This window comes from Solanum lycopersicum, chromosome 10 (genome assembly GCF_036512215.1).
Source record: "Solanum lycopersicum chromosome 10, SLM_r2.1".
In the NCBI taxonomy this organism is placed as follows: domain Eukaryota; kingdom Viridiplantae; phylum Streptophyta; class Magnoliopsida; order Solanales; family Solanaceae; genus Solanum; species Solanum lycopersicum.
Window position 1 is genome coordinate 60776492 of NC_090809.1, and position 25994 is coordinate 60802485.

General features: G+C 35.9%; 1 protein-coding gene across 1 annotated transcript; it reads left to right on the forward strand.

Annotated features, from left to right (window-relative positions):
* The first annotated feature begins 782 nt into the window (after positions 1-782).
* On the forward strand, positions 783-25417 carry LOC101260591 (DNA-directed RNA polymerase I subunit 1). The gene is made up of 21 exons (XM_004249710.4): positions 783-957; positions 1727-1896; positions 2588-2741; positions 2855-3169; positions 5970-6233; positions 6408-6587; positions 9713-9875; positions 11425-11615; positions 13422-13685; positions 15029-15117; positions 15202-15349; positions 15462-15680; positions 15800-16111; positions 16212-16350; positions 16921-17126; positions 18522-18724; positions 19682-19880; positions 20718-21016; positions 23290-23430; positions 23639-24413; positions 24740-25417. Exons 1-21 carry the CDS (start codon positions 949-951, stop codon positions 25331-25333), a joined length of 5034 nt encoding a protein of 1677 aa, XP_004249758.1. The 5' UTR covers positions 783-948; the 3' UTR covers positions 25334-25417.
* The last annotated feature ends 577 nt before the right edge of the window (positions 25418-25994 follow it).

The window sequence follows — 25994 nt, forward strand, 5'->3', positions numbered from 1 at the left end:
ATATCATATACAGAGGAGCGTAACGAGCAAAATGGGCTTAAATTAGAATAGTTATTGATGCAAAATTTATGAAATCTCGAAAAAAGATGTTAATTTAAGGTATTGTGAATCAAAATCATGACTAACTATTTTGAAATTTATATAAAAGGATAGCTAATTGCATCAAGATTTAATTGTTTATATTGTCTCAAAAAAATTGAAAACATTTTATAAAAATTTTCACAACAATAGTATTTTCAATCTTGCTAACAGATATGCATATTTAGTTGACCTCAAAATGACTTTATTATTTAGCTATATTATTAACACAAATTTTTGGTGGATTGAGTGAGATATCGACCAATAAAGAAATATCGTATATTTAATCAAAACACTATATAATTATATCGTTAATAGAAGAACAATTTAAAGTTTGAGAATAATATTAAGAACAAATTTGATCTAAATAGTGGAAAGAATGAAGCTTTTGAGACAATTTTGATCCATTAAGAAATATCTTTAATTCAACATGTAAAAAGATATAACAAATTTAATCCAACAATTAGAAGATATAAATGTGTATTAGTTATGGGGATTTTTGAAATCGTCAACTGAACGTCATATAAATTATATTAAAATTAATATCTAAATAATTTATTTCTTATTCAATTACCAAACAATCTCATATTACGTACACGAGAAATTAGTGTTACGAAGCAAAACTCGAGAAATACAAACAAATTAAAAATTGAAAAGGAAAAAAAAAGAATTGAATATATATTTTTTAAATATTTGTAGTGCTATTTGGATTTTCTACTAAACCCTGTCTTAAACCCATTTCTTCAAAACCTTTTCTCTTCCCCAGCCTCCAAACTAACCTTCCGCCACAAAATATACAGCATACTTATGCTTCCATAAGCTCCAAATTGAACCTTCAGATTCAATTTTTTTTCCAATTGGAACTTCAAGATGAATCAGGTATTTTTTTTTTTGTATTTTCAGTTTTTTTTTCTCGTTTTGGTTGTTGTTGATGTTTGATTTACGTCAATGAATTCAATAATATGTAGAGTTGTTGATTTTACCTGTTTATCGATTGTTTGATTGTCAAAATCTGATTTTGTTTTATGTTTTACTTTCTGGTTGAGCTTGTTTTGTACTATTATCCCCTTTTGCGGTCGTGCCAATGGTTTATGATGTGTGGTGTATGTGTATGCTTCAACATGTTTCCGCTACTGTTTTGAACTTGTTTTTTTTAGTTTCTAGTTCTTTATAATGTTGTGTCGAGGCCAAATTTGGCTACCTCCACCAGGTACCTGCCACCTTGCACCTATCCTAGTTACAGGGAAATTACGTAGTGTTGTTTTGAGCTGAATCTACTTTGATTTGCTGCACTTGATAGCTCTACGAGGTAGGCATAAGGTCTGTGTATAATCTACCTTCCCCAGTTCCTGCTGGGTATGTTTTTTTTTTTTTGTTGCTGTTCTTTTGAGATGAATCTTGGCCTCTCATGGTCTATTCCACTTTTGTTGACCCTAGGCCACATTGCTTGCAATGTGTTAGCTTCATATGGATGCTTATGCCACTAATTTCTTATGCATGATGTACCACTAAATTCCGAAGTGCAAATAGGGTGATAATTCTGTAAAACTGGCTGCTTTGTCTGACAAATACTTTTGTACGACATGTTTCTTTGGAATTGGATGTTTTTGTTTGGTGGTTATGTAACAAAAAGTGATTACTGCTTCAGGGTGCATCAGAGACCGTTGAAGCGGTTCATTTCAGTTTCATGACAGATGAAGAAGTTCGTAGGCATAGTGTTGTAAAAGTCACAAGCCCTAATTTGCTTGATGGATTACAGCTACCAGTGCCTAATGGGCTCTATGATCCGGCAATGGGTCCCCTTGATCATTATTCTCAGTAAGTTTACTTATAATGTGCATGCATGTTTTGAACTAATCAGGTACTACTTGTTAGATGAAAGAATTATCACATGTTGTTGTCCTTAATCATAAATAAGTACAATTTTTTCACAAGTATATTGATGTATATGTTGAATGTATACTTCAAATATCACAATAGATCTTCACGTATTAATTCCAATATAAATTATCCACAAACCAAACAACCCGTAGTAATATTCAATTTACTATTGCATTCACGAGTTCGGAATTGATTACAGTATCTTATATGCCTAGTGTCAATCTATACAAGTATGTATGGTCTTTTTGCCATCATAATTTGAGTAGTTATTTTTCTTACTATGGAAACCGAAACTTGAAGGGGAGGTGTAAGCTCTTTTAAGTTCCCAATATGCTGGAGTGTAGGTGTAATGATTTGAATTTGATTTTTATTCAACTGGTTGTTTTTTGCTCAAGTTAATATGCTTGTGAAATATATTTTGGTAAAGTATATTTGAGAAATATATAGGCACCTGACTATAGGTATAAGTTTGTCTTACCCAATTTAATTATTGAATATAATTGTGCATTTGCAGTATAATGACTAAAATTTTCTTGTAGTCACTATGTTCAATTTGTTCTCGTTCTGTTGGATTCTCTTTCTTTGTTCATGTCGTTGTGTTGATTTGTTTATCTAACAACTTGTTCAGATGTAAATTTTGTTCCCAAAGTAACTGCTCTGGTCACTGTGGTCATATTGAACTTGTTTCACCAGTCTACAATCCCTTGCTTTTCAATATGTTGCACAATCTTCTGCAAAGAACATGCTTTTATTGCTTCCATTTTAGGGCATCAAGAGCAGAGGTAAGTGTTTTTTTTTTTTTTTTTGTGATAGGATTGCTAATTCTTTTTCCTAGCATTTGTATAACCATGTATTCTTTTCCGTACTAATACTCTACATTTCTTTTCTGAGTTAGGTTGAAAAGTGTGTTTCTGAATTAGAATTAATTGCAAAGGGTGATGTTGTTGGGGCCAAAATGATTGATGCTCTTTCTCCTGATAATTCTACTGATCGGGAGGAAAGTGAAGGGAGCCATATGTCATGTACTATGGATGATTTGAATGTGCGAGATCATTGTGAGTACAATAAGAGACCATCTTGGGACAATTTCCAATTTACTGAAGCCATGGCAGTTATTGATAGAATTCTCAAGACAAAAACGGAGAAATGTAGCAACTGCAAAGCAAAAAATCCAAAGATCAGAAAACCTAGTTTTGGACGGTTTCATATGGTATATCTCTTTTCATCATACTGGTGTCTTTAATCCATTGTTCAAATTCCTTTTAAAAAAGATGCACTGTTCAGATTTTTGAATGTTGTGTTGTATTGCCTTTCTGATATTACCGAATGAGTATTGATTCTGTTGCGAAGTAGATGTTTTTTGTCCTAAGCTTGGCATATCATTTTCTAAAGAATAGCTTGGCTGATAGTGTTTGCCCATCTCGTCTAAAAGCTTAAGCAGTTAGCGGGAGCACACTTTTATTTACTTAATTATGTCTTCAACATGGTCCGTCATGCGCGGGCTTGGTTTTTTTTGATGGGTAAAGTATGTGGAATGTTCTTTTGATAATAGGTGGCAGTGAGACTTGAACCTAGGACCTTTGCTTGCTTTCATACCGTATGGAAGTGGGTGACCATCTTATCAAAAGTTTGAGCATTCAATTGAGATCTCAAAAAGATGGTCACGAAAAGTTGCAGTCTCCTTATGTGGTGTTGGACAATCTTCCCTTTTTATTGATCAAGTAAAAGATTCCATTGATAACAACAAGGCCATCTTGGTAGTATACATGTGGTATACCAAAAAAGAGGAGGCCCCTGCAACATTTCCTAATACCATATCTCTTACCTCTTCAAACAAGACACACCAATACCATTTACCCACCTCTATGCCTAGGGAGAAACCAGTTGAAAATGTAAGTAGTTTCATAAATGCTTAGTTCATGCATTCTAGGTTGTTTAGTTTGAAAGCATGACTGGGGAGATGTTAATCTAGTTGTGGTCAAGGAGTTGTTATTCAAACCCAATGCAGTTTAGCCTTGGGTTGAAACAATAGTCCTCTTTTTCTAGTATAAGCTATCACAAATTCACATTTATTAAGTAACCCCCCCCCCCCACACACCACAGAGAGAGAGAGAGAGAGAGCTGGAAACACACAAAAAGGTGTGGTCAATAGTTGACCTCCCCCCTTCTTCTGTTGCGGGTTTTCCGTGAGATTATGGTGGGATATGTTAAGATGGTTTACCATCCCTTGGGTAATGCCAAGAACCGTGTAAAATTGATGCTCAGTTGGAAGAGTGGGAGAAGAGGAGAAACTGAAGGGCCTGGAACGCGATTTCAGTTGCGTTAATGTGGATAGTTTGGAGAGACAGAAATAGGAGAGCTTCTGAAGGTGTAGAGTCGAGTTTCTTGCAGTTGTAAAGTATCTATCCCCTTTATTTTCTTTTGGTGTAAACAGAAGTTCCTTGTGTGGAGGATTGGGTGGATTTTGTAGAGTATCATATTATGTAGAGGCTCTATTTTTTGGTATAACCTCTGTATACAGCCATTCTGGTCATGTTTATTAATGAAAATACTTCTACCTGATTAAAGAAAAAGAAAACAAAAAGAACCATATCTAACAACAAAAAATGAGTTAATGAACTAAATAGCTTAACAACTGCCTTCTTCTCAGTCTATTTTGCATAATTTGTATCTATTAGTGTTGCTTTAGCGATCCTGCATGTTTCCATAATTGTGATTTCCTGTATCTATGTTCAACTTCTTTTTGATGAAGTAAAGGATTTCATTAAAGAGCATCAGGTTGATGCTAAAGGCAAAAGTGTACAAAGAAAGAGAGTTAGTTCCCTCACATGAGCACTAAGCTAGGATCAAAGAGCTAACAAAATCCAAAAAACTGTCAACACTATTAACAAGAGAAAAAGTTCCAACTAAACAGATTGACTAGGCATCTAGCTTTTAGAGTATTGCTGAGATCCCATCAAAGCATCTGCGATTTCTTTCTTTTCCAGATGCTCCAAAAAATTAACGCTGGCATCGTTCTCCAAATCTTCTTGATGGTTGTATCAACTTCCCAACAAATCCAACTAGAGTAGGCTGCCTTCTGTTCTGAGGGAAGACCCAGTGTAGACCAAACACAGTGATGAAGAAGTTTCGGATGTATGCTACAAAAGGGCATTGCAAAAAAAAAAGGTGGTTGACATTTTCAGATGACTGATGGCACAAATGGCATCTACTGACCAGAACTATTTTCTTTTTGCAATGGTTATCATGAGTTAGCACAACATCATTTAGAGGAAGCCATGTGAAGCATGTTCCTTTAGGTGGAGTCATAATTTTCCAACATTGTTCCATGGCCAGTTGTCCAGCAACCCATTCTGAGAGCTCGTGATGCAGTAATTCTTTGACTGTGTATTTCCCCTCCTTGGAACTGCCCCATACCATTCTCTATTCTCTATCCATGTTCAATTTAAAATTCTCTATTTGGATAAGCTTTTTTGTTCACATGTTTTAATTGTGGTTATTTATTTTTTGCTGCTAAATACTAGGTAAAATAAGCTATCAAATCCTTTTCCAGCTTCAGTGCTACCTTTTTTTTTTTGGTTTTAAACTTTCGAAGTACTGTTGCCCATCCTGTTTTAATTCTGGACTTCTGGTTGGAGCATTAGTTTTAGTTGCAAATATTTATGCTTTCTATACGCTCTTTAAATTTGTCTTACTATGGATCTTTCAGAATGGATGGTGCTTTTGATTGGGTTGTCTGCCTTAATTATATGTCTGTTCTATGAATATAGTTCTAGATATACCTGATTTTGGTATGATGTCATTGGATAATGTTCAGAGGCGGCATCATGTATCCTGAAGATTTTTCTGTTGATTTCTGGAGTTTGCCAGTTAGTAGCTTTGATGTTTGATTTCTTCTGTTAAATGTCTTCTTGATTCAAATGACATCACTACTTCTACAAACATAAAGATTACCTCGTAGTTCCGAAAGTATTAACTGTTGTTTTCTCTTCAATTGGATTTTTTTGTAGGATATCTCAAATAAGCAAATTAGGGAAAATTATATCAACAGTGGTCGCAGGTTCAATCTGCATGACACTGGTGGAAGTGAGGAAAATCCTTCCCCTGAGGTTGTAAATGCCACCGAGCCGTTAGGGGAAGCTGAAACCAGCTTATGTGTGACTTCTACTGATGGAGTAGAAAATTCTAAGGGACGCAAGAGGCAAGGGGGTGATCAGTCTGATGTGGTTGAGCAACAGAAAGACTCATTTTCAGTAGCACATTTACCATCTCAGGTATAGCATCCAAGTTCCGCCGTGAGCAATAAGCTTGTAGCTTACATGTATTCTAGTTTTTCCTCTGATATGTTGTTAATCATGTTTTGCTTGATTATTCTGATGATAATAATATCTTAGCTGGTATATAGATTTGTAGTTCTGTTTAGCAATCTTTTTTGTTATAATTGACAGGTCAGAAGTATTATAGAGCATTTATGGGAGAATGAAGCTCCTCTTTGCACATTCTTCTGTGATATTCAGAGCCAGCACCGTAATACATCTGGCAAGGTGGCTGGTCCCTCTATGTTCTTTTTGGATTCTATTCTTGTACCACCAGTCAAATTCCGTCCTCCAGCCAAAGGGGGTGACTCTGTAAGCATTTTGAACACCATGTCAAATTTTCTTATATTTGTATTTATGCCTTTCTCTTGTCAGTCTGGCACTAAGAACCATGTAGTGCAAGATGTGTTCTTCAAACTTGTGTATAATAGTCCCTTATCAAAAAATGTGTATAATAGTCCAAGTTTGCTCGCATAGATTTGCTGCTAAATTGCAGGACAATAATGAACACACTCTATCCCTTGTCAAAAATAATGAACATACGCTATTAGAGCTTGACTCGTAGAGCTTTTTAGGAGGTTATTTGGCATTCACTTTTGTCAGTTGCATAGAGTACCAATTTGGTTGATATTGCTATATCATGCATGGATTCTAAAAAGGTATTTCATGTTAGGTCTCTATCTCAAGGTTACTTGAATCTCTCCTCCATGTTTATCCAATACTCAAGCAGCAGAAATGAAAATCAAATAAGCGATGATTGATTGAAGGATAAATGATAAGATGTTATAATTATCATTTTCCTTTACATTATCAATGTTCGTTACTACGTAATAATATAGTGTTTTAGTTTTAATGACGGATACCCGCGTGAGGCGCGGGTAATTTTACTAGCGAAATTAATAATTCAGAATATTTGAATGTTGGTTTCTGTCTTTTCTGATACTTTTGGTGGATATTATAGCTTTATGTTTCTACCTGTGGAAGTATTCAAGCAATATCTAAGTTTGCGTTCTATGTATCCTCAACTCATTCATAAACTCCCACGAATCTACTTCTACGCTCTTCAACACCTCCCTATTCCACGCCCATACTTCCCTTTTAGCATTTTTACCTTCTTTGCTAGCCAGAATAGATGTCTACCTGAGACATCATATCCATTCCACGTGCCCACCATTCTATCCACAACTGTGGTTTGTGTCAATTTGTTCCATTGGCGTGACAAAAGATTTTTCTGTAACAGAACTTCTCCTCAAGGGAACACCTTTACCTTTTGGCCCTCTCCGCAGCTCATAGTACACTTCATGGTCCAAAAGTTGCAGTTTCTGCATTTGACTAACCTTCATATGCTTTTCAAAAAATAATTGAATATATTTTGGAACAGTAAATTTTCAGTAAAATAGTATCAGCACTAAGATGGTGCTGGGTTATGTGCAACCAAGACAGTAGAAAAAGCTCAGATAACTTTTTTTTATCATCTATGCATAATTCTGATAACGTCTGAAATGGTTTCTGGCTCTTTTAGGCAATCCTTCATCCACTGAAAGGGAGGTAAGAAACAGGGACGGCTCAAGCGTATTAGTGGCCTAAAGCAAAAATTAAACGGGGCCTTAAATTTGATTGTTAATATCTTTTATATATTTTATTTATTCTAGTTTTCATGATAATATAACTGTTCTTATTTTAAATAAATTTTCATTAGATATAGTACTCCAAATATATCAAATTTCTTCCAATAATCCCTTCATTTTTCATGAAATGTTTACTTTTTCTACAAATAGTTTTCAATATTTGTTAAAAAATAATAACTTATAACCTATTATTTTTAAAAATGAGGCCTCTTAAATTTGGGGGTCTAAGGCACATGTCTTTTTTTTAACATTGTCAAGCCACCCCCGGTAAGAAAATGCAATTGTATTTGATCATGATGATAGTATTCACTCCGGTAGTCATGCCAGAATTCAACTGTTAATCCATTTTCTACATACAAGATATCCTTTCAGCAAATATTGCCCATAAAACTCTGATGTATTCCATAAACTCACACCATTGGCCCTATTGCTTCTTTAGTACTCCATTGGTTTTGCATACCATATTTCTCCAGTGTCACCATTCTCCAAAGAGCTCTTTCTCATGTATCACCTGTTACTTTTATTGACCCCCAAGCCTCAATTTTTCTTGGGTTTATGACTTTTATTTCTTTTCACATGAAAACATTTATTTTCTCTCTTACCTTCTCAAAGAAACCCTTCTTATTTATCAATGTTTTTCAGCACTTTGGCAGGAAATGGGCAAAGTAACGTCACATGACAAGGGATTTAATCTAATACACTATTTACCAGGAACCAATCTTCCTTTCAAGTGATAAGTAATGTTTTTTACCAAATGGCTAGGTTTTCTCAAACCTTTAGTTACTTCTTGTCAGATTGCATTGAACTTTTGGTCTTCTCCAAGAGGGAGTCCTAAATATGTTGAGGGAAGGAGCCCACCCTAACACTTTCGTATCTTGTACCTCATTGACTAGATACATTGAGCTCTTCATATTGTTTATGTTCCATCCTGATAAAACTTCAAAAATAGTTAATGCCAGTCTAACAGTTAACAACACTCTATGATTTTGGCTTGCTCCAAATCTGCATTACATGTCAGCAAAGTGTCATTTGGATACACCAATTATGAAATGGATAATGAGTTCCCTTTGACCACCTTTAACCCCTTCACCCACCCTAATTGCACAGCTTTAGCCCTTGGTTTTACTGAATCCTTCCATGACGAGAATGAACAAAATGGTGAAAGAGAGTCCCCTTGTCTTGATTCTCTTTGTTATGCAAAAAGTCTTTTTGGAGCACCATTAATTAAAATGTAATACTTAACTCTGATGATGCAAAAGAACCTCTAGTCCATCCATTTCTTGCCAATCCCATTTCTCTATATTCTTAGTAGGAATTCCTATGACACGTTTTGCACATTAGACCAGGTCTCTCCTTTTTTCTTTGTATCATGCATTGTATTTTCCATTTCAAAGCTACAACTTCTTGTTAACGGGTTGGGATGGAAGGGATTAAGTTAATAATCATGTGCATACTATGTCTTGGTTAAGTACACAAAATAAAGGAAACATAGAAGTTATACATGAGGGGAAACCATGTCCTCCTTTTGTTTTTCGGATGACCGTCGGACCAACTTTTGCGCACCTTGACTAATTCCACGGGATACCTACCACCTCCCACTAACATGTACAAGTTAATTTTGTCTGCCAAGGCCTGCTAGGACAAATGGGAGGAATCACCTAGTGTTCTTTTCTCTGTTCTCTTGGGATTTGAAACCACAGGGGGTGGTAGGCCTCTGACAATACAAAACCTCAGGGGAGGCTTGTGGAATTTCTCATCCTATCTTTATATCCCTTGATTGCTTACATTTTAATGTTGATGTTTCTTCAGATTATGGAACATCCACATACTGTTCTTCTTGGTAAGGTCATTCAGGCAAATATAGCTTTGGGAAATGCTCATATCAACCGGGCTGGAAGGTCTAAGATCATTAGCCGCTTGATGGATCTTCAACAATCTGTAAATGTGCTGTTTGATAGCAAAACAGCTTCTGGTGAGTTTATTCCTCTCTTTTATGTTTGCTGTGCTACTTTTAAGCAATGTTATTATAAGCAGTCACTTAAAGCGATGAAACAAGGCGAAGTGAGGGCCAGGGTCATTCTTCCTGGGAAAGCCATGCACTTAATATAAATTTATGCTTCAAAATGATGCGCAAAAGTGGCCCCAACGAGAAATGATTGGTTCTTTGAACCTCAACTTTGAGGAGATGGTTTAGTATCAACATTATTATATGCGATGTTGAAACAATTAGTTTGTACTAAATTCATATATTTATGATACCTTTTGATTTTCTGTAAATTACGTCTTCACTTTAAATTTTAAAGTAGCATGTGTCTAAGTTCTTGTTTTTCTTTCAAGCCCCATGGACCATGTCATTTGTTTTAGCTTTTATCTTTTAACACCACTGCTTCTAAATGTGTTTGGGTGGGTGGTGCTTCCTGCTAAGTATACTTTCTAGAACCTTTGGAAAACAGTGTTTTATTTAATTTTCACTTGCCTTTTTCTTTCTTTTTTTTTTATTGACTAAAGTACTGTTGTATTCCTCAGCATCCCTAATGCTGGTCACCTTCAAAAACTTTTTACAACAAGAGAGAACAGAGTCTAGATTTACAAAATTCATAAGAAATGGACAAATTCATCCATTTCCTCCATACAGTTATCCTTACACCAAAAAGTGACTAGACAGCTCCATTTCACTTGCCCTTCTTCTGTATCCGAAAGATCCATTTGTGGCTTATATCTGTAACCTGGAACTTCTCGGAACTTAAATTGGTTAAGTACTAAATGTTGGGAACGGTAGGTTTCAACCTCTTTTATAAGCTTAGTTGGCAAATAATGGATGGTTGTAAACATTTAGCTCGTGGCTCTTCTTCAAATATTAAGATTTCAAAAAAGAACAATGTGTTGGACTCCTTTATAATTGATGAGCAATTTTTTTTTGTAATATCTATGCGATACCTTCATGACAAACTTAAATTGTACTCATTAAATCTTCCTGATACTTGAGGCACTTTTTTTTTTTTTGAATTTAAGAATTTTATTTTATTCATAAGAGCACCAAGAAATTGCCATGATGTATGTACAAAAGACTTGGACCAAACACGTGAGAATATTTTTGTTAGGGTGACAGTGATATCATGATAAGTTGTGTGATGATTTCATCTAGAAACTTTGATCGTAAGTGGGATTATTTTTGTTTTTAGGTCTTTAACCATCCAAATAGATATGGAGTTCAAATGTGATTGAAGATAAGAATCGTCTGAATTTTACTTGGTTTATTTTTCTGTAGACCTGCATGTATGTGGCGTGGTTTTTTATCTCTAAAGAAAGCAAGGGTCTACATGTGTTCCTTGAGGCGACATCTAATTTTCCATACAAAGTTTTCTGTGTGATGGTGTTTCTTTGCTATTACCGCTGACTTGTAGTTTCATTTTCTATTGCTGAATTTGGCCATTGGGACTATTAAATCTACTCTGCGGCTCTGGGGACCGTCTGCAATCATTTTTGGTCTTATTAGCAGTATTTTCTATATCAAATTGCAGGTCCGGGTCAAAAAGATGTTGGTTCGGGCATATGTCAAATGTTGGAGAAGAAAGAAGGTATTTTCCGCCAGAAAATGATGGGGAAGAGAGTCAATTTTGCTTGCCGATCAGTTATATCTCCAGATCCTTATTTGTCTGTCAATGAAATTGGAATTCCACCATATTTTGCTTCAAGGCTAACCTATCCTGAGGTATGGGTGAAGATGCTAAACTTTTTACCTATTTTGGAATAGCTGTGCTGTGTCTACTGTTCTTTACCTATCCAGAAAGTTAAATAAGAACAAGAATACAAGTTTCAACAAGTTCTTTACGTTGTTGAATTGATGAAAATGGAAGCTAAGTACTACAGGCATGCATAATTATCCTCTTTTACTTTGCTGATGACCCCCCTGTCCTCTTCCTGGTGCTGCTGTTTCTTTATTTTTGGTTTTCCTTTCGGTTGTGGGTGGTGGTGGGAACAGCATATCAGAAACGCAGGCCTAATACTAATTGAGGTTTTGCTTGTTATTTCTCCAGCAAAATTTCTACTTCTAATTGTACAGGCTATTGTTGCTCTACTTGTTTGTAAAGCTTTTCTTGGATGGAGTTTATTTTTGCTTCTATTTCACATATATATGGACTTACTACCGTTGCTGGAGTTAAATGTGGTTACCAGTCTATTTAGATGCTCAGTTCATCGTGTGATCAAAGTTTCTACAAGAGCAATCGACACTATTTAATGAACTCCTTGCTAGCTGTGGAATGTTGGCTAAAATTATCAGGGGAAGATACTTCTATCTTTTGCAAACTGGAATATGTGTAGAAATTTTCAGTCTGTAGCTGCTATGCTTCGTGCATGCGTGTGCTCTCATCACTGTCTCCTGACCTCCTCCACAACTTTATTGTATCTCTTTTATATTTGTGCTATAATGTGTTTTCCCATTACTTGCATTTCTCACCATATTCTGAGAAACTTCTGAATTATCTTCTATATCATTGTACTCAGGTATTTAAGTAGAATTTATTCAAATTCCTTTTCTTGAAGGTCTTGGTTAAATCAAAGAAAAAATAAATTACCTAGTTAGCTTAAATAGCCTTCAACCTGTACAAAGCTTTCTCAAACTTTCTCATTCACACTTTAATCTTGCTACCACCCTACCACCCTACCTGAAATCGATCTCATCCCGAGTGGCTCATAGGAGGTTAAAGGCAGTTTGGTGTTGTTTCCCAAGAACAAGTGGAAAACAATTAAAGACGAGACTGGGGATAGTGTTGGCTTCTGTACCAATGAAATTCTCTTTTCAAGCATATCTGAATCTATCAAGTTATTCTGGCCATCCTTGTCCATGGTCTCAAGCATGCATTATTAACTAATGGACTAACTTAATTTGGAAGGACTAAGACGACATATTCAAGGTTCATGCTTGCTTATTATTTATTTTGGGGGCTTTTTTTTTGGGGGGGGAGGGGGATACTAAGTCTTGTTTTTAAAAATTCTGACCCGAAATTGGAGCACCTGTAACCTGTACTTCTGGTGGAAGGGAAGGGTTGATAACAACTGAGTGGGTAGCTTCCAACTGTTTGTTAACTGTTTTACATATAATTCCTTGTAGAGAATAATGTCATCAAAGCTTCATATGCCAGGACTATGGGAAATGATGGTCTCTTTTGCTTAAATATGTGCAAGGTTCATCTAAGCTGCTTAGATGGATCAAATTTTAACTGGTGTCTAGGATTTATATAGGATTCCTTATTCTATGTTACATGGGTTAAACAATGAACTAGTTAGAGCTAAAATATATCCCAAACCCCATTGCTCAATAGCCATGATTTATTCATGGAGTTCCATTAGGCTAATATTAGGTACTTTAAATGACAAGAAGATGAAAATTAGAAAATGGCAAAAGAGAAAACAGAAGAATATTCTCGACATCTTTTTTATATGTGAGCTGAATGCTTAACTTTTAGCACTATCCGTATTTTCTCAGTCTCTGATAATATCTCATTTTTTTTATCAGAGGTTGACTCCTTGGAATGCTGTTAAAATGAGAGATGCTGTCATCAACGGGCCTGAAAACCATCCTGGCGCCATCTCTTTTGCTGATAGAATAGCTACTGTGAAACTACCATCAAACAAAAAGATGCGTGTAGCAATATCTAGAAAATTGCCTTCTTCAAGGGGAGCAGTGACTCAATCTGGGAGGAACAATGAGTATGAATTTGAAGGCAAAGTTGTTTATCGACACTTGCAAGATGGGGATGTTGTTCTTGTGAATCGACAGGTAAATCTTTTTTGCTTAAATCTTCAGAACTAGTTGTATGTAGTATTTCATGCTTCCTTCTAGGTGTATTTGCTATTTTCAAATTAATAAAAGAACCTGCTGTTTAACAGATCGATCATTGGCAACTTTGATGCTATGTAATTAAGGAAAAAGAAGTTCTAATGGATATATCACTGTAGCTTTTTCTATTTATAACATGGATCACACAAGGATATCAAAGTTGATAAGTATGTAATTGCCGGGGGTTTAAGGCAATGCAACAGTTTCAGTAATTTAGCTCCATAAGTATAATGGTCCTTCCGTTTGTGCTTCTTCATTTACATTTAACATTTAACATTTAACATTTTTGCTCTTTTGTTCGTTTCCTGCTTCACTTCGCTGTCTTAGCCAGTTCTAATCTTGGGAATCTATTTAGTTGGAGTAGCCTATCCCTGTAAATGATGTTTTTCCATTTCTAGATTTCATTAGCTCTCTATCTTTGGCTTGACAGGCGATCATTTTTTCTTTTTTCTTTTTGGTTAGCTACCTGCCCTGGATGATTTACTTTTTTGTAATGGAGCTAACCCATCTTCTTTTGTACTATTTTGCACCTTCTTGATGCGTCATATAACACCTTACTTCATAAAAAGAAAACCTGATAGTGTTTATACAAACAATCCACTTTATCCATATCCTTCCAAAACCCATATCCTCTAGTACTTTAACATGGAACACACAATTTATGAGATCATCTGCTTTTTCAATGTCTAGTTTACATAAAATCCTAGGTGTCTGTTCCTTATTCAAAAATCCTCACATTCATTAGCAATTAACGAGGCATCCATTATCTGTCCCGTTACTGAAGTCTATTTGATGTTTGTCCACTAGTTTGTACACCACCAATTTTAGTTTCTTAGTAAAATACTTTAAAACAATCTTGTAACCGCTCTTCAGGTCTGAAATCCTTCAACTCTTTAGCTCCATTCTTTTTAGGAATCAAAGTCACTCGTCTCATCGAAGCTTTTCTCAAAATATTGCTGTGAGTGGAAATTATCCATAGTCTCCATGCTGTCCTCCTTCAAGAAATCCTGACATGAATGATAGAATTTTGAGTAACCACTTCTAGTATTTTTTATTTTTTTTATAATATTGGTTTGAGATGAGTTTAAATGGAGCGATATGACAAGTTAGGATTCATATAGGCTATAGCCGAGCCCAACTTGCTTGGGATTGACGCACAGTTGTTCTTGTATATCATAGATGGATTAACAAATAAGGAATATGTATCCATAACTGCTTCGTGTTGCATTGCTACTCATTTTTTCATAGATGCACAGTGGTCTAACTGGAAAAAATTGAAACAGCCTACGCTTCACAAGCCCAGTATAATGGCTCACGTTGTCCGCGTACTGAAAGGAGAGAAAACTCTTCGTATGCACTATGCTAATTGCAGGTTGGAATTCTCAATTTGATTTTCCATGTACATAAAGAAACAAAATTTCCTCTCCGGGACTAATCTGCTCTTGTATTGCTTCAGTACCTATAATGCCGATTTTGACGGTGATGAAATGAATGTCCACTTCCCACAAGATGAAATCTCTCGTGCTGAAGCATATAATATTGTAAATGCTAATGAACAGTACATTGTTCCAACTAAAGGAGATACAGTTAGAGGCCTGATTCAGGTTTGAGTAACTGAACTGCACACTGTCACCAACAACCATTGTGATTCATTCTTGTTATCTGTTTATTCTATATTTTCTCCTAATAATTCTTTGACTTATTCATCTTCTTCAGGATCATATTGTTGGTGCAGTGATTCTTACCATGAAGAATACCTTTTTGAGCCTTCATGAGTTCAACCAACTACTGTATGGATCTGGTGTGTTTGCCGCTGGGCCTGCTCCAACTTCTGGAAATCATTCAAATAAAGTTTCCATTGTAGATTTTGAAGGTGTTGTGCAGACTGTCTTGCCTGCTGTGTGGAAACCAAAGCCTCTTTGGACAGGGAAGCAGGTGAAGACTAGCGAAAACAAGCTCATTATGCACTCATTTTGAGGCCTCGGGTGTAATATTAGCTTAATCATTAAGGTCAACTTCGTAGAGAACTGATCATTCTAACTTTGTACTTTTAGGTCATCACTGCATTACTAAATCATCTGACAAATGGTTGTCCACCTTGTACCGTCAAAAACAAAGGGAAAATTCCATATGCATATTTCCTGAGCGAGAGTCGCCTAGTTGAGTATCAGTCAAGAGAAGAACAAGAAGATAGAACCGCTGAAAATGAGTTCTTAATTTGGAAAAATGAGCTCGTGCGTGGTGTAATCGACAAGGCCCAGTTTGGAAAGTTTGGTTTAGTTCATACAATTCAGGAGCTTTATGGATCCAACAAAGCAGGCATTTTACTTTCTGCTCTGAGTCGTTTATTTACTATTTTCTTGCAGGTTCGCTATGTTGTTATATTTCTTTTTTCTCCTGATACGTTTGTTTTCGGTGCCATGCCTGCTTGGTGAAATCTTCATCTTAATTCACTCATTTTCTCAGCTGCATGGTTTCACTTGTGGTATTGATGATCTTGTCATCTTACCACATTACGATATTCGGAGGAAGGAGGAACTTGAAGGAGATGATGTTGGTGAAGAGGCTCATTGTGATTTTGTGAAGTTCAAGCGTGGAGAAATAGGTGAGTATGTCATGTAGAAGCTCTAAGAGGTTGTAGTGTTGTTTTATCTGTCAAGTGCATATGCTATTAAGGGTTACCAGTCAAAACTGTTGTAACAACATTTTCTTTTTCCATCTTTAACAATTTTAAATATATATATATATATATATATATATATATTTATTTATTTATTTATTTGTATTTTTTTTTCTGATAAGGAGCTTCCTGTAATGTTTGAGTTTGAGGCAATAGTTTGACTTTTCACTGACTAGATTAATTAGGGACATTAGCTAGGAATTTGATAGTGACATTAAAATCGAAGTTATGTTGAGCTGTAGATGCAAATATGTATCAAGTCTGAAAGAAATGATTCCATAGGTCCAGTGTATATGTGATCAGTTTGCGGATTTTTCCCAAACTTATGTGTAGGGTGTCAGTATCAGTTTTAATGAAGAAAATTATCATTTAGGTCTTGTATGCTCCATATGAAGATACATTTAGTACCTGCGTCCTGTACAATTGTGCTTACTATTGAACTTTTCGTCAGTATGTTCATATCAATGATGATTGATGTTGGAAATTGGCTTGCAGGCCCTTTGGAGCTCCAACTAGAAATTGAGAAAGCAATAAGCAGCAACAAAGAAGTTGCCACAGCAGCCTTAGACATGAAGATGAAAAATAAATTGGCAAATAAAGGCTCACAATTTAATAAAGAGTTGCTGCTGAAAGGATTGTTGAAACCTTTCCCCAGAAACTGCATCGCCCTTATGACAATTACTGGGGCGAAAGGGAGTACGGTAAGTTTGTAAAATTTGGGAAGCTTTCTATTTAGTTACGGGATAATTCACAACACTCACAATTTACAGTGATGCTATGTTACTGTCTCATCCATGTGTCTTAGAAGTTTCAGTTAAAAGAAAAGGTTTCAGTAAGTTTTCACTTTACTTCAAGGCACACGGTTTGCTATGACTAATCATAGGTTATAAACCTTGGCAAAATTTGCTTCTTCTGAACTATTTTCTACATTGTATCTGTACATCCTGCTTATGCGTTTGGTAAGTTTGGGAGTGAGAGTTTGTACGAGGTTAATAAATTTCATATGTGGTAGTACTTTATAATGAGGTAGAAACTGTTGAAACATGATTTTGTATTGTGCCTCTGTAAGTTTCTGTAATTATCATCTATAGAGCATGATCTTGAACCAAAAACAAATGTTTGGGAAAGTAAAGGCTAACCTATTAACATATCTAAAAAGGGTAAAGGTACTATCATATAATAGTTGCTTGTTATGCTTAACTAAGTTATGGTTTTCATATAATGTTACATTAACATGATCCGTAATCTTGGAAGAAGATTGCGTCTTTGCTGTTGCTGAATTCCTATTAGATTTAGGAGCTCATGTAAACAACTGAATGTTTGCCCCTGTTGTGCAATCGAAAAGTTTATAAGGTCACATAAGAAATTGTTAATATCATAGAACTAAGAATGAACTACCTTGCACATTCAAAATTTGAATTTTGATAAAAAATAATTTGAGAAAATCTATTGTTCGTGATCTTCCTGATTGCTTTCCAGTGATAATGTTTGTGAATTACTTGGGTTTACATGTTAATGTACTGTAATGTGTAATGATCTGCATGAGTTCTCTGATACAAGAATAAAAGGCTCTTTTAATAAGGAAAGAGTCACATGTTAAGCATGACCTACGAAGTTTGTAACAGGATGCACTCTATTGAAGCTTAAATCAAATGGTTAAAACTATCATTTTTTAAATGCTTTTGTATCTATCTACTTTCATGTAGGTTTTGATGCTATAGTCTTTTTTTGTACTAAATTTGTTAGCATCGATGATGCTTGTTATGTTTTGGGTAAAGTGATATGCTAGACTATGTGATTGTACATCTTTAAGAGTTGACTCTTATTTTGAGAGAGTTTGTGCAGCATGCCATAGCACAGGAAAGCATGCAGTTATAGATTTTTGGATCCGTGTCTGGTGTACTTTTTAGATGTATATACTTGTGTAGTATTTGTAGAGTTTGTTCTGGGATGATCTGCATGATTTTGCAGGACTTCTCGATTGCTGATCAGAAATTTTTTGTTTCCATATCATTTTGCCTACACTTCAGCTTTGTCATAACTGTCATTATTTTGTTGTCTCAGTGCCGACTGATGGGTATGTATCATTTATTTAGGTTAATTTTCAACAAATTTCCTCATATCTGGGCCAACAAGAGTTGGAAGGAAAACGAGTGCCACGAATGGTTTCTGGGAAGACTTTACCCTGTTTTCCAGCATGGGATTGTGCTTCTAGGGCAGGAGGTTATGTCAGTGATCGCTTTCTTTCTGGACTTCGTCCCCAGGAGTACTATTTTCATTGCATGGCTGGTCGTGAAGGGTAAATATATGATTTGTTCTCTCTTCGTTTTGTCATTGTGTCTAATTACTACTCACTTTGATCCGGAAAAATGTAGCCATTTTGAGCTCAGGTTCTCATTTGAGAGAAGCCTATCCTAGGACATGCAATTTAAGAAAATGAAGCCAGTCTTTTCTGTACAGATTGCAAGGAGAGTCAGGATGAGGGCCCCACATATCCCTCTGCTAAAACAAGCCACTAAAATCCAATGGGAAGATCCTTATTTTTAAAAAAACAAACTCAAAATATCAATGGGAAGATCACAATGAAGATCAGTTGAATTAAACTGAAAGTAGTGCCTTGTAAACGGACCGTACATAAAATGTGGAAACTCCAGTATATGGTGACAGTATATGTTTCTATATATCTGTACTCACACTCAAACATGAAGCGACACTCACACACGTGTTCTCTCAAAACAAGAGTCCAGCCTTTTTAAAACTGCAAAGTGTTTTTCAAAATCATTTTTAAGCCTTCAACTTTATGATTTATAGTGCTTTCCTTTTTTGTTATCGATTTTGGTTAGGGTTTCTGCCAGATCTTACTTCCACCTTCTGGCCGTCCTCTAGTTTTTTTCTATGAATTTTGGTGGTCTGTGTGCCACATCTTTTGCCATCCTTAGGGTTTGTGCATTTCAGACTGGAGGTGCAATTCTGTTGAACTAGTTGAGTAGATTATTTTTAATTGAAACAAACTTCAAGGTTTTGTTGAAGCATAAGCTAGCTATTAAATGGTGGCTTGACTTCTTATTAAATAACACCCATAGTTTAGAATACATCTTCATTACGTTCTCTTTCTGCTGGTGAGGAAAGGGTTAGAGACTACCTATATCTCTTTATTTAGTGTTTGTGAATTATCATTATCATGTACTCCGTCTATCACGTTTTCTGTTGGTCACATTTGCATGTACTTGCCTGACTTTTGGCCCCTTGTCTACAGATTGGTTGATACTGCTGTCAAAACATCTCGCAGTGGTTATTTGCAAAGGTGCTTGATAAAAAACCTGGAATCTCTTAAAGTCTGTTATGATTATACTGTCCGTGACGCAGATGGTTCGATTATCCAATTTTATTATGGAGAAGATGGCGTTGATGTGCATCGGACTAGTTTTCTCAAAAACTTCAAAGCACTGAAAAATGTAAGAACTGGAATTCGGATTCTTTCATTGATTATGAACTACCTTGATAAAATGCATTGATGATCCAATTTTTTGTCCATTATATAAATTATTAACTTGATTAGAGATGCATCTTACTTTGATTTTGTTATTGAGTTGATGTAAAAATTCATGTCAACTGCTATTTATTGTACATCATTTACTAAAAGTCAAATTTGCTCTAGTATATTGACATTATGAATTCTAATGCTGTTTTCAAGTTAGAATTTTTACTTCATGTTACAGTTGATTTACATATAGAACTGGATGGAAATAAAACTATTTTGAGGAGGGACTTAGAGCCTGTCTGGATTGGCGTTTAGCTTTTGGCTTTTAAGCCGAAAGTCATAAGTTAGAAATTTCTACCTTATGCCCACTGGCTTATTTTTTAAAAAATCATTTTAGCTTAAAATCAAGTGCTTATAAGCACTTTTCTTAATTTACCCAAACGCTAACAAAATGCTTATAAGTCATTTTGTCTTAAAAGCACTTCAAATAAGCCGATCCAAGCAGGCTCTACTTCTGTTGCTCTCTTTTATTGAACAAAGTTGGATTTTGTGGATGTTATTTTGTTACTGGTTGTGTAAGGAAATGATATATAACTAATAATGTGTTTATTATCTCGTAATTTCTTTAATCTCTGTGTTATTAATGAATTCATTGCTTGGCATTTTTCATTTTTTGGTATGAACTGATTGCTTGACATTTTTCAATTATTTTGTAATTACTTCTTTGATGTTCATAAGGATTATTGTTGTATATGTATATAAACTGTATCCTCTGTGCCTTGACTCATTTATCCATTTTTTTGATGTTTAGAATCAAGAAACCATTTGCCAAAAGTTGCGTCACGGATGCAAGCTCAATTCATATATTGAGAAATTGCCTGATGGCCTGGGAGAAAAAGTGAAGCACTTCTGGGAGAGCAAGACAAAAAAGTTAGAGAAGAAATTAGGGATGCTAGTGAAAAAGGAAGAGATGGTGAAGCAACTGAAAGAGGAGGAGGCGGACTTTCTAGAACTAGTGGGGCAAAAATACTTCTCAAGTCTGGCAGATTCAGGAGAGCCAGTTGGTGTCCTTGCTGGTCAGTCAGTAGGTGAACCTTCAACCCAAATGACGTAAGACAATATACTTCTCGTTTCTTCTCTAAGTATGTCATTTACTCTGTTGTGTTAAGTACTTTTGGACCACATTGAGATGGAAATACAGACGGATTGGTATCTCCTAATGAAAATGCTAATCTGTGATGCCAAAGAAAAAATGAAATTAAGGTCTTCAGATCAAAATGTCATGTTACTGTCACAATCATTCCTTGATTTTAGGCATTTTGCTCCAGTATTGTGCTCTTGTAGAAAATAGGTCTATGAAATAAGTAACTATGGCCGTACTTCAACTTTGAGTACCTAGAGTGCAAGTTCAGTGAAATAGCATGTGAGGCGGTAATGGAAGTGAAGATTGGTACACAAGATATACTCGGGAGAAGCAGTTTCAAGTATCTTGGGCCCGTTATTCAAGGTAACGGGGAGACAGATGAGTATGTCACACACTGTATTAGACCTGTATGTTGCATGGGTTGAGTATGGGCAGTCAAGAATACACAGGTTCAGAAGATGAAGGTAGCGGAGATGAGGATCCAGATGGATGTGTGGGCATACTAGGAGGGGCTAGGTGGGAGTGACCGCCATGGAGGATAAGATGAGGGCAGTGAGGTTGAGATGGTTCAGGCACGTGACGAGTAGGTATGTGGATGCACCGTGAGGAGGTAGAGGTACGCCAAATAAAGACAAGGTGGGGTGGGGATGGGAGTAGGTGATTCAGCAAGACATGACACTGTGGACATGACCCTTGATATGAAGGTTGGAGATGCAGGATTAGGGTAAAAGGCTAATAGGTTGAGGAGCGTTATAGCACATTTATGTGAGAGAGACAAGGGCTAATTTTCTTTTTCCCTTCTCCTTACTAACAGTATTCCTTGTTTAGTACTTGCATAGTATGTTCTACTTTGTCCATTGTTACATGTTTTTGGCCGTCCATCTTGCCTCTTTGCTGCCATAATTTCTTTTTAGTTTTTTCCTCTGGTCTGTCTAGGTCTCCTATTTTAGTGCTTTTGTATCTTGCTAGTTGTATTGTCATATTTTCTTGAAACATGCTTCGTTTATTCATTCTTTTGAGCCAAGGGTCTATTGGAAACAACTTCTCTACCCCACAAAGGTAGAGGTAAGGTCTGCGTACATCCTACCCTCCCGAGATTCCACTTATGGGATTATATGGGTATGTTGTTATTGGTTTACTTCAACTTCGATTTACTGAGATGAAATATGGTGTAGTCCAATCATTAAGCACTCCCATATTCAATGCATCAATGCACAAAAGAAATTGAAAGTAATGAGAAGCAAAAGAGGGAAACCAGGTAGCAGCCTTATAAACCACCAGTACAAATATGTATGTTGCTCGTAGGATGTAACCTATATGAACTTGAAAATATAGTTGGATTTAACTAAGACAATACCATTTGCTGGCTTTAGTCCTTCCATTGACTTTATAAGCTACAGGATTTTAATGTAAAAAAGTGAATAATTTGTTTTTACTTCTCCAAAAAATAAACTGCAGAGCTGCAAGAATTTATATGGATATGTGGTAGTTCACTGTTACAAATCTTTTTTTCTTATCCGTATTTCTCCTGAATGTCCAACTTGACTAGCCGTGTAATTGTTATCTTGATGCATGTTAATACCTTGCATGCTCGCTTTGTGTCTATGACTCTGCTTTATCTTACTAATCACAGAAAATGAATGTCTGTTATTTTCTCGTGGTTTGGATCTCTGACACTCTGCAGGTCCAATTTTTAAGGTTTTCTGGGACCTTGTCTATGTCAGTTAAATTGATGCATTTCAGATACACTTGCTTGAATTATTGTGGCTTGCTATGATCCAAGCTAGTCTAATATTAAAATGGTTTGTTATGACTGAGGATTTTGTACATCAGATTGATGCATTTCAGTCTTGAAGCTTACTCGTTCAAAAAGTCTTGAAGCTTGGTCTTTCAACTTTTTGCGAATTCCGCCGAGCCAGCCTAATTCTTTTGCTTACTTGCCAATCACTGTCACAGTTAAAATGTGTTCAAAAGTACTGCTGTTGTTAATGATTTCTGGTGAAAATTAGTTAAAATTGATATTGAAAGGCAAAGCGAGATGGAAAAAAGATACTGAATGCACCGAGTCATAAATGAAACTTCTTGAATATTGTGCTTACAGCTTAAGGAATAATGTATCTTGTTGGAACATGTGTTTTGCCTAAATATTGAAGATCAGGCTAGATTTTTCAGATACACAATGTTTTGAAATCCACTCATTCAAATGCAAACTAAAAGTATTAAATGTTCTCATTTTCAGACTGAACACTTTTCATCTTGCGGGCCGTGGAGAAATGAATGTGACTCTTGGAATTCCACGTCTTCAGGAGATTCTAATGACTGCCTCTGAGGCTATTAAGACTCCCATCATGACGTGCCCCTTCCTCGGCTGGAAATCAAAGTAAGTTGAACTCTCAAACAATCTCTTCATTGTTTCGAGATGGGGAAAGTATTGTTCATTTGAATCTGTTTGAGCTAAAAGGTCTTTACTCCACATTGACAATATAATGACTTCTTGCTTTTTCATGGATAATGGTTCTATCTGGTCTTTCTTAACGACACTTTATTGAAATCTGTTGCAAAACCTGAAAGTTTCAAATGATCTTTAGGAATGATGCCCAGTCTCTTTTGGCAAAAGTGAAGAAGATCACCGTGGCAGATATGATTGAGAGTATGGAGGTCAAGCTTTTGCCATTATCAATCTACAACCATCAAGTGTCTCAACTATACAAGCTAACGGTGAAGCTCAAGAAGCATGATTTTGTGTCATCAGAAGATTGCGAGTATACCCTAAAATTTGTGTTCTTAAGGGAGTTGGAGGATGCAATAGAAAGTCATTTGGCCTTGCTCTCTAAAATTAATGGCATACAGAACTTCAAGACAAGCTCAGAATCAGTGGATTCAGATGAGACTGAAGAAAATGCTTCTAGCACCAGACGTGAAGAAGAGATGCTGGATGATGATGATGATGATGAGGATGAAAGAACTGAAGATCTCAGTTCAGACGCACAAAAAAGGAAACAGCAAACCACAGATGAGATGGATTATGATGATGATGAAGATGAAGCTGAAGCTGAAGCTGAGGCCACTGCAGAAATTGAAGATGAGAAAAGTGAACAGACAGATGAGATTGATAATGGTGACGAAGAAGAAAATGGAGACCGTGGCAATGAAGAGCATACGTCTAAGTTACAGTCTACGGAAGAGGACATATCAAATACCAAAACTAGCAAGTCAAAGACCAAAACAACTGTCAAACAGAAGAAAAAGAAAGAAAGACGTAGCAAAAAGGATTCAGATAGGTGTGTCTTTGTTGATGTGGAGGGACTGCATTTTGAGGTCCACTTTAGATTCGTCAATGAACCTCATATCTTGTTAGCTCAGGTAATCTTCAATCAATTTTGTTCCTCTTCCAGTAGTTACCTAAAGAAAGTCGTAGAACTACCCTCCTTTTATGTTCTTACATGCTTTTCTTTATTGAGCACTTCTATGCACTACACACCATTTAGTTATCCTTCAGCTAGCCTATTTCGAGTAGACTATGAGTTGATCAACTGACTTTACTGTACAATGTTATTATCTTTCTGATCTCTATGCACCATTGGCAAATCGTTTGCTTTGAAACCCATTGGTCCATAATACTCCTTGTTTTACCAAGTGTTCTACTTGGCACTACCCTGGCATATCATCTAAATGTCTGACTCATGCAGGTTGCCCAAAAGACTGCAAAGAAAGTGTATGTTAAGAACTCTGGTAAAATCGACCAATGCAGAATGGTCAAGTATGAAGTAACTGAAAATACTGTGATGTGGGATGAAAACCAAACAAAGCAGCAACGCCAAGATTCTGATTCTGCTTATTGGGCCCTGAAAGCAGCTGGAGTGGATTTTGGTACCTTCTGGGAAATGCAAGATGACCTTGATGTTACCCGTATATACACGAATAATATTCGTGCTATGCTGAACACCTATGGAGTCGAAGCTGCCCGGGCATCAATCTTAAGAGAGGTCAAAACTGTTTTTGGTATCTATGGTGTGGAGATTGATTTTCGACATTTGAGTCTAATAGCCGACTTCATGACCCATACGGGTGGATACCAGCCAATGAGCAGACATGGAAGCATATCAGAGTCTCTGTCGCCGTTCCTTAAGATGTCGTTCGAAACAGCTTCAAAATTCATAGTCGAAGCAGCTGCTCATGGTTTAACTGACAACTTGGAGACACCATCCTCCAGAATTTGCTTAGGGTTGCCAGTAAAGATGGGTACTGGTTGTTTTGACATAATGCAGGAGCTAGATATTTGAATTTTTTTTTTAATGTATAACAGTATTAGCATATGATGAGTATTATTTGCAAGTGTCTAATATAATTATTTATTGGTTGATTTATTCCTCCCATTCTGTTCAATTATGCTGTTATCATTACTATGATGAAAGAAATTGAAGTTCTGCTCCCAGGTCTTTGACTTAGATCAGGTCTCACATGTTTGAGTCTTGCGTCATGTGAACTTTACCTCGTGATAAAAGGACGACTCACTATCCCCGAAAAGAATTTAGTAGTGTGTCTACACACTTAGTATAACCGTCTCTAGCCAATCAAAGATGTTCACACTGTTTAAAATCATGCTTGGTGAGAATGAGGTCTCAGATAAATTTCTCGATTTAAAAAAAAAAAGATTAATTTCTCTACTTACTGACAATGCAATGTAGTGAAAATATGCATTGATTAATCAAATAATTAAATGATGGAACTTTGCACCATATGAATAGCTTTCAATTATTTCTTATGGTAGTAAACCAAGAATCAAATGAACTGTTAATATATTGACAAGTTTTGTGTTGATTATTTTATACCAAGTAGTTAGGGATATATTCTTTTGTTTTCTTTATTATATTAAAAATATTAGGTCATACAAGACAAACAATACTAATTTTAGAAAAATGTTGATAAAATAACAATACTTAT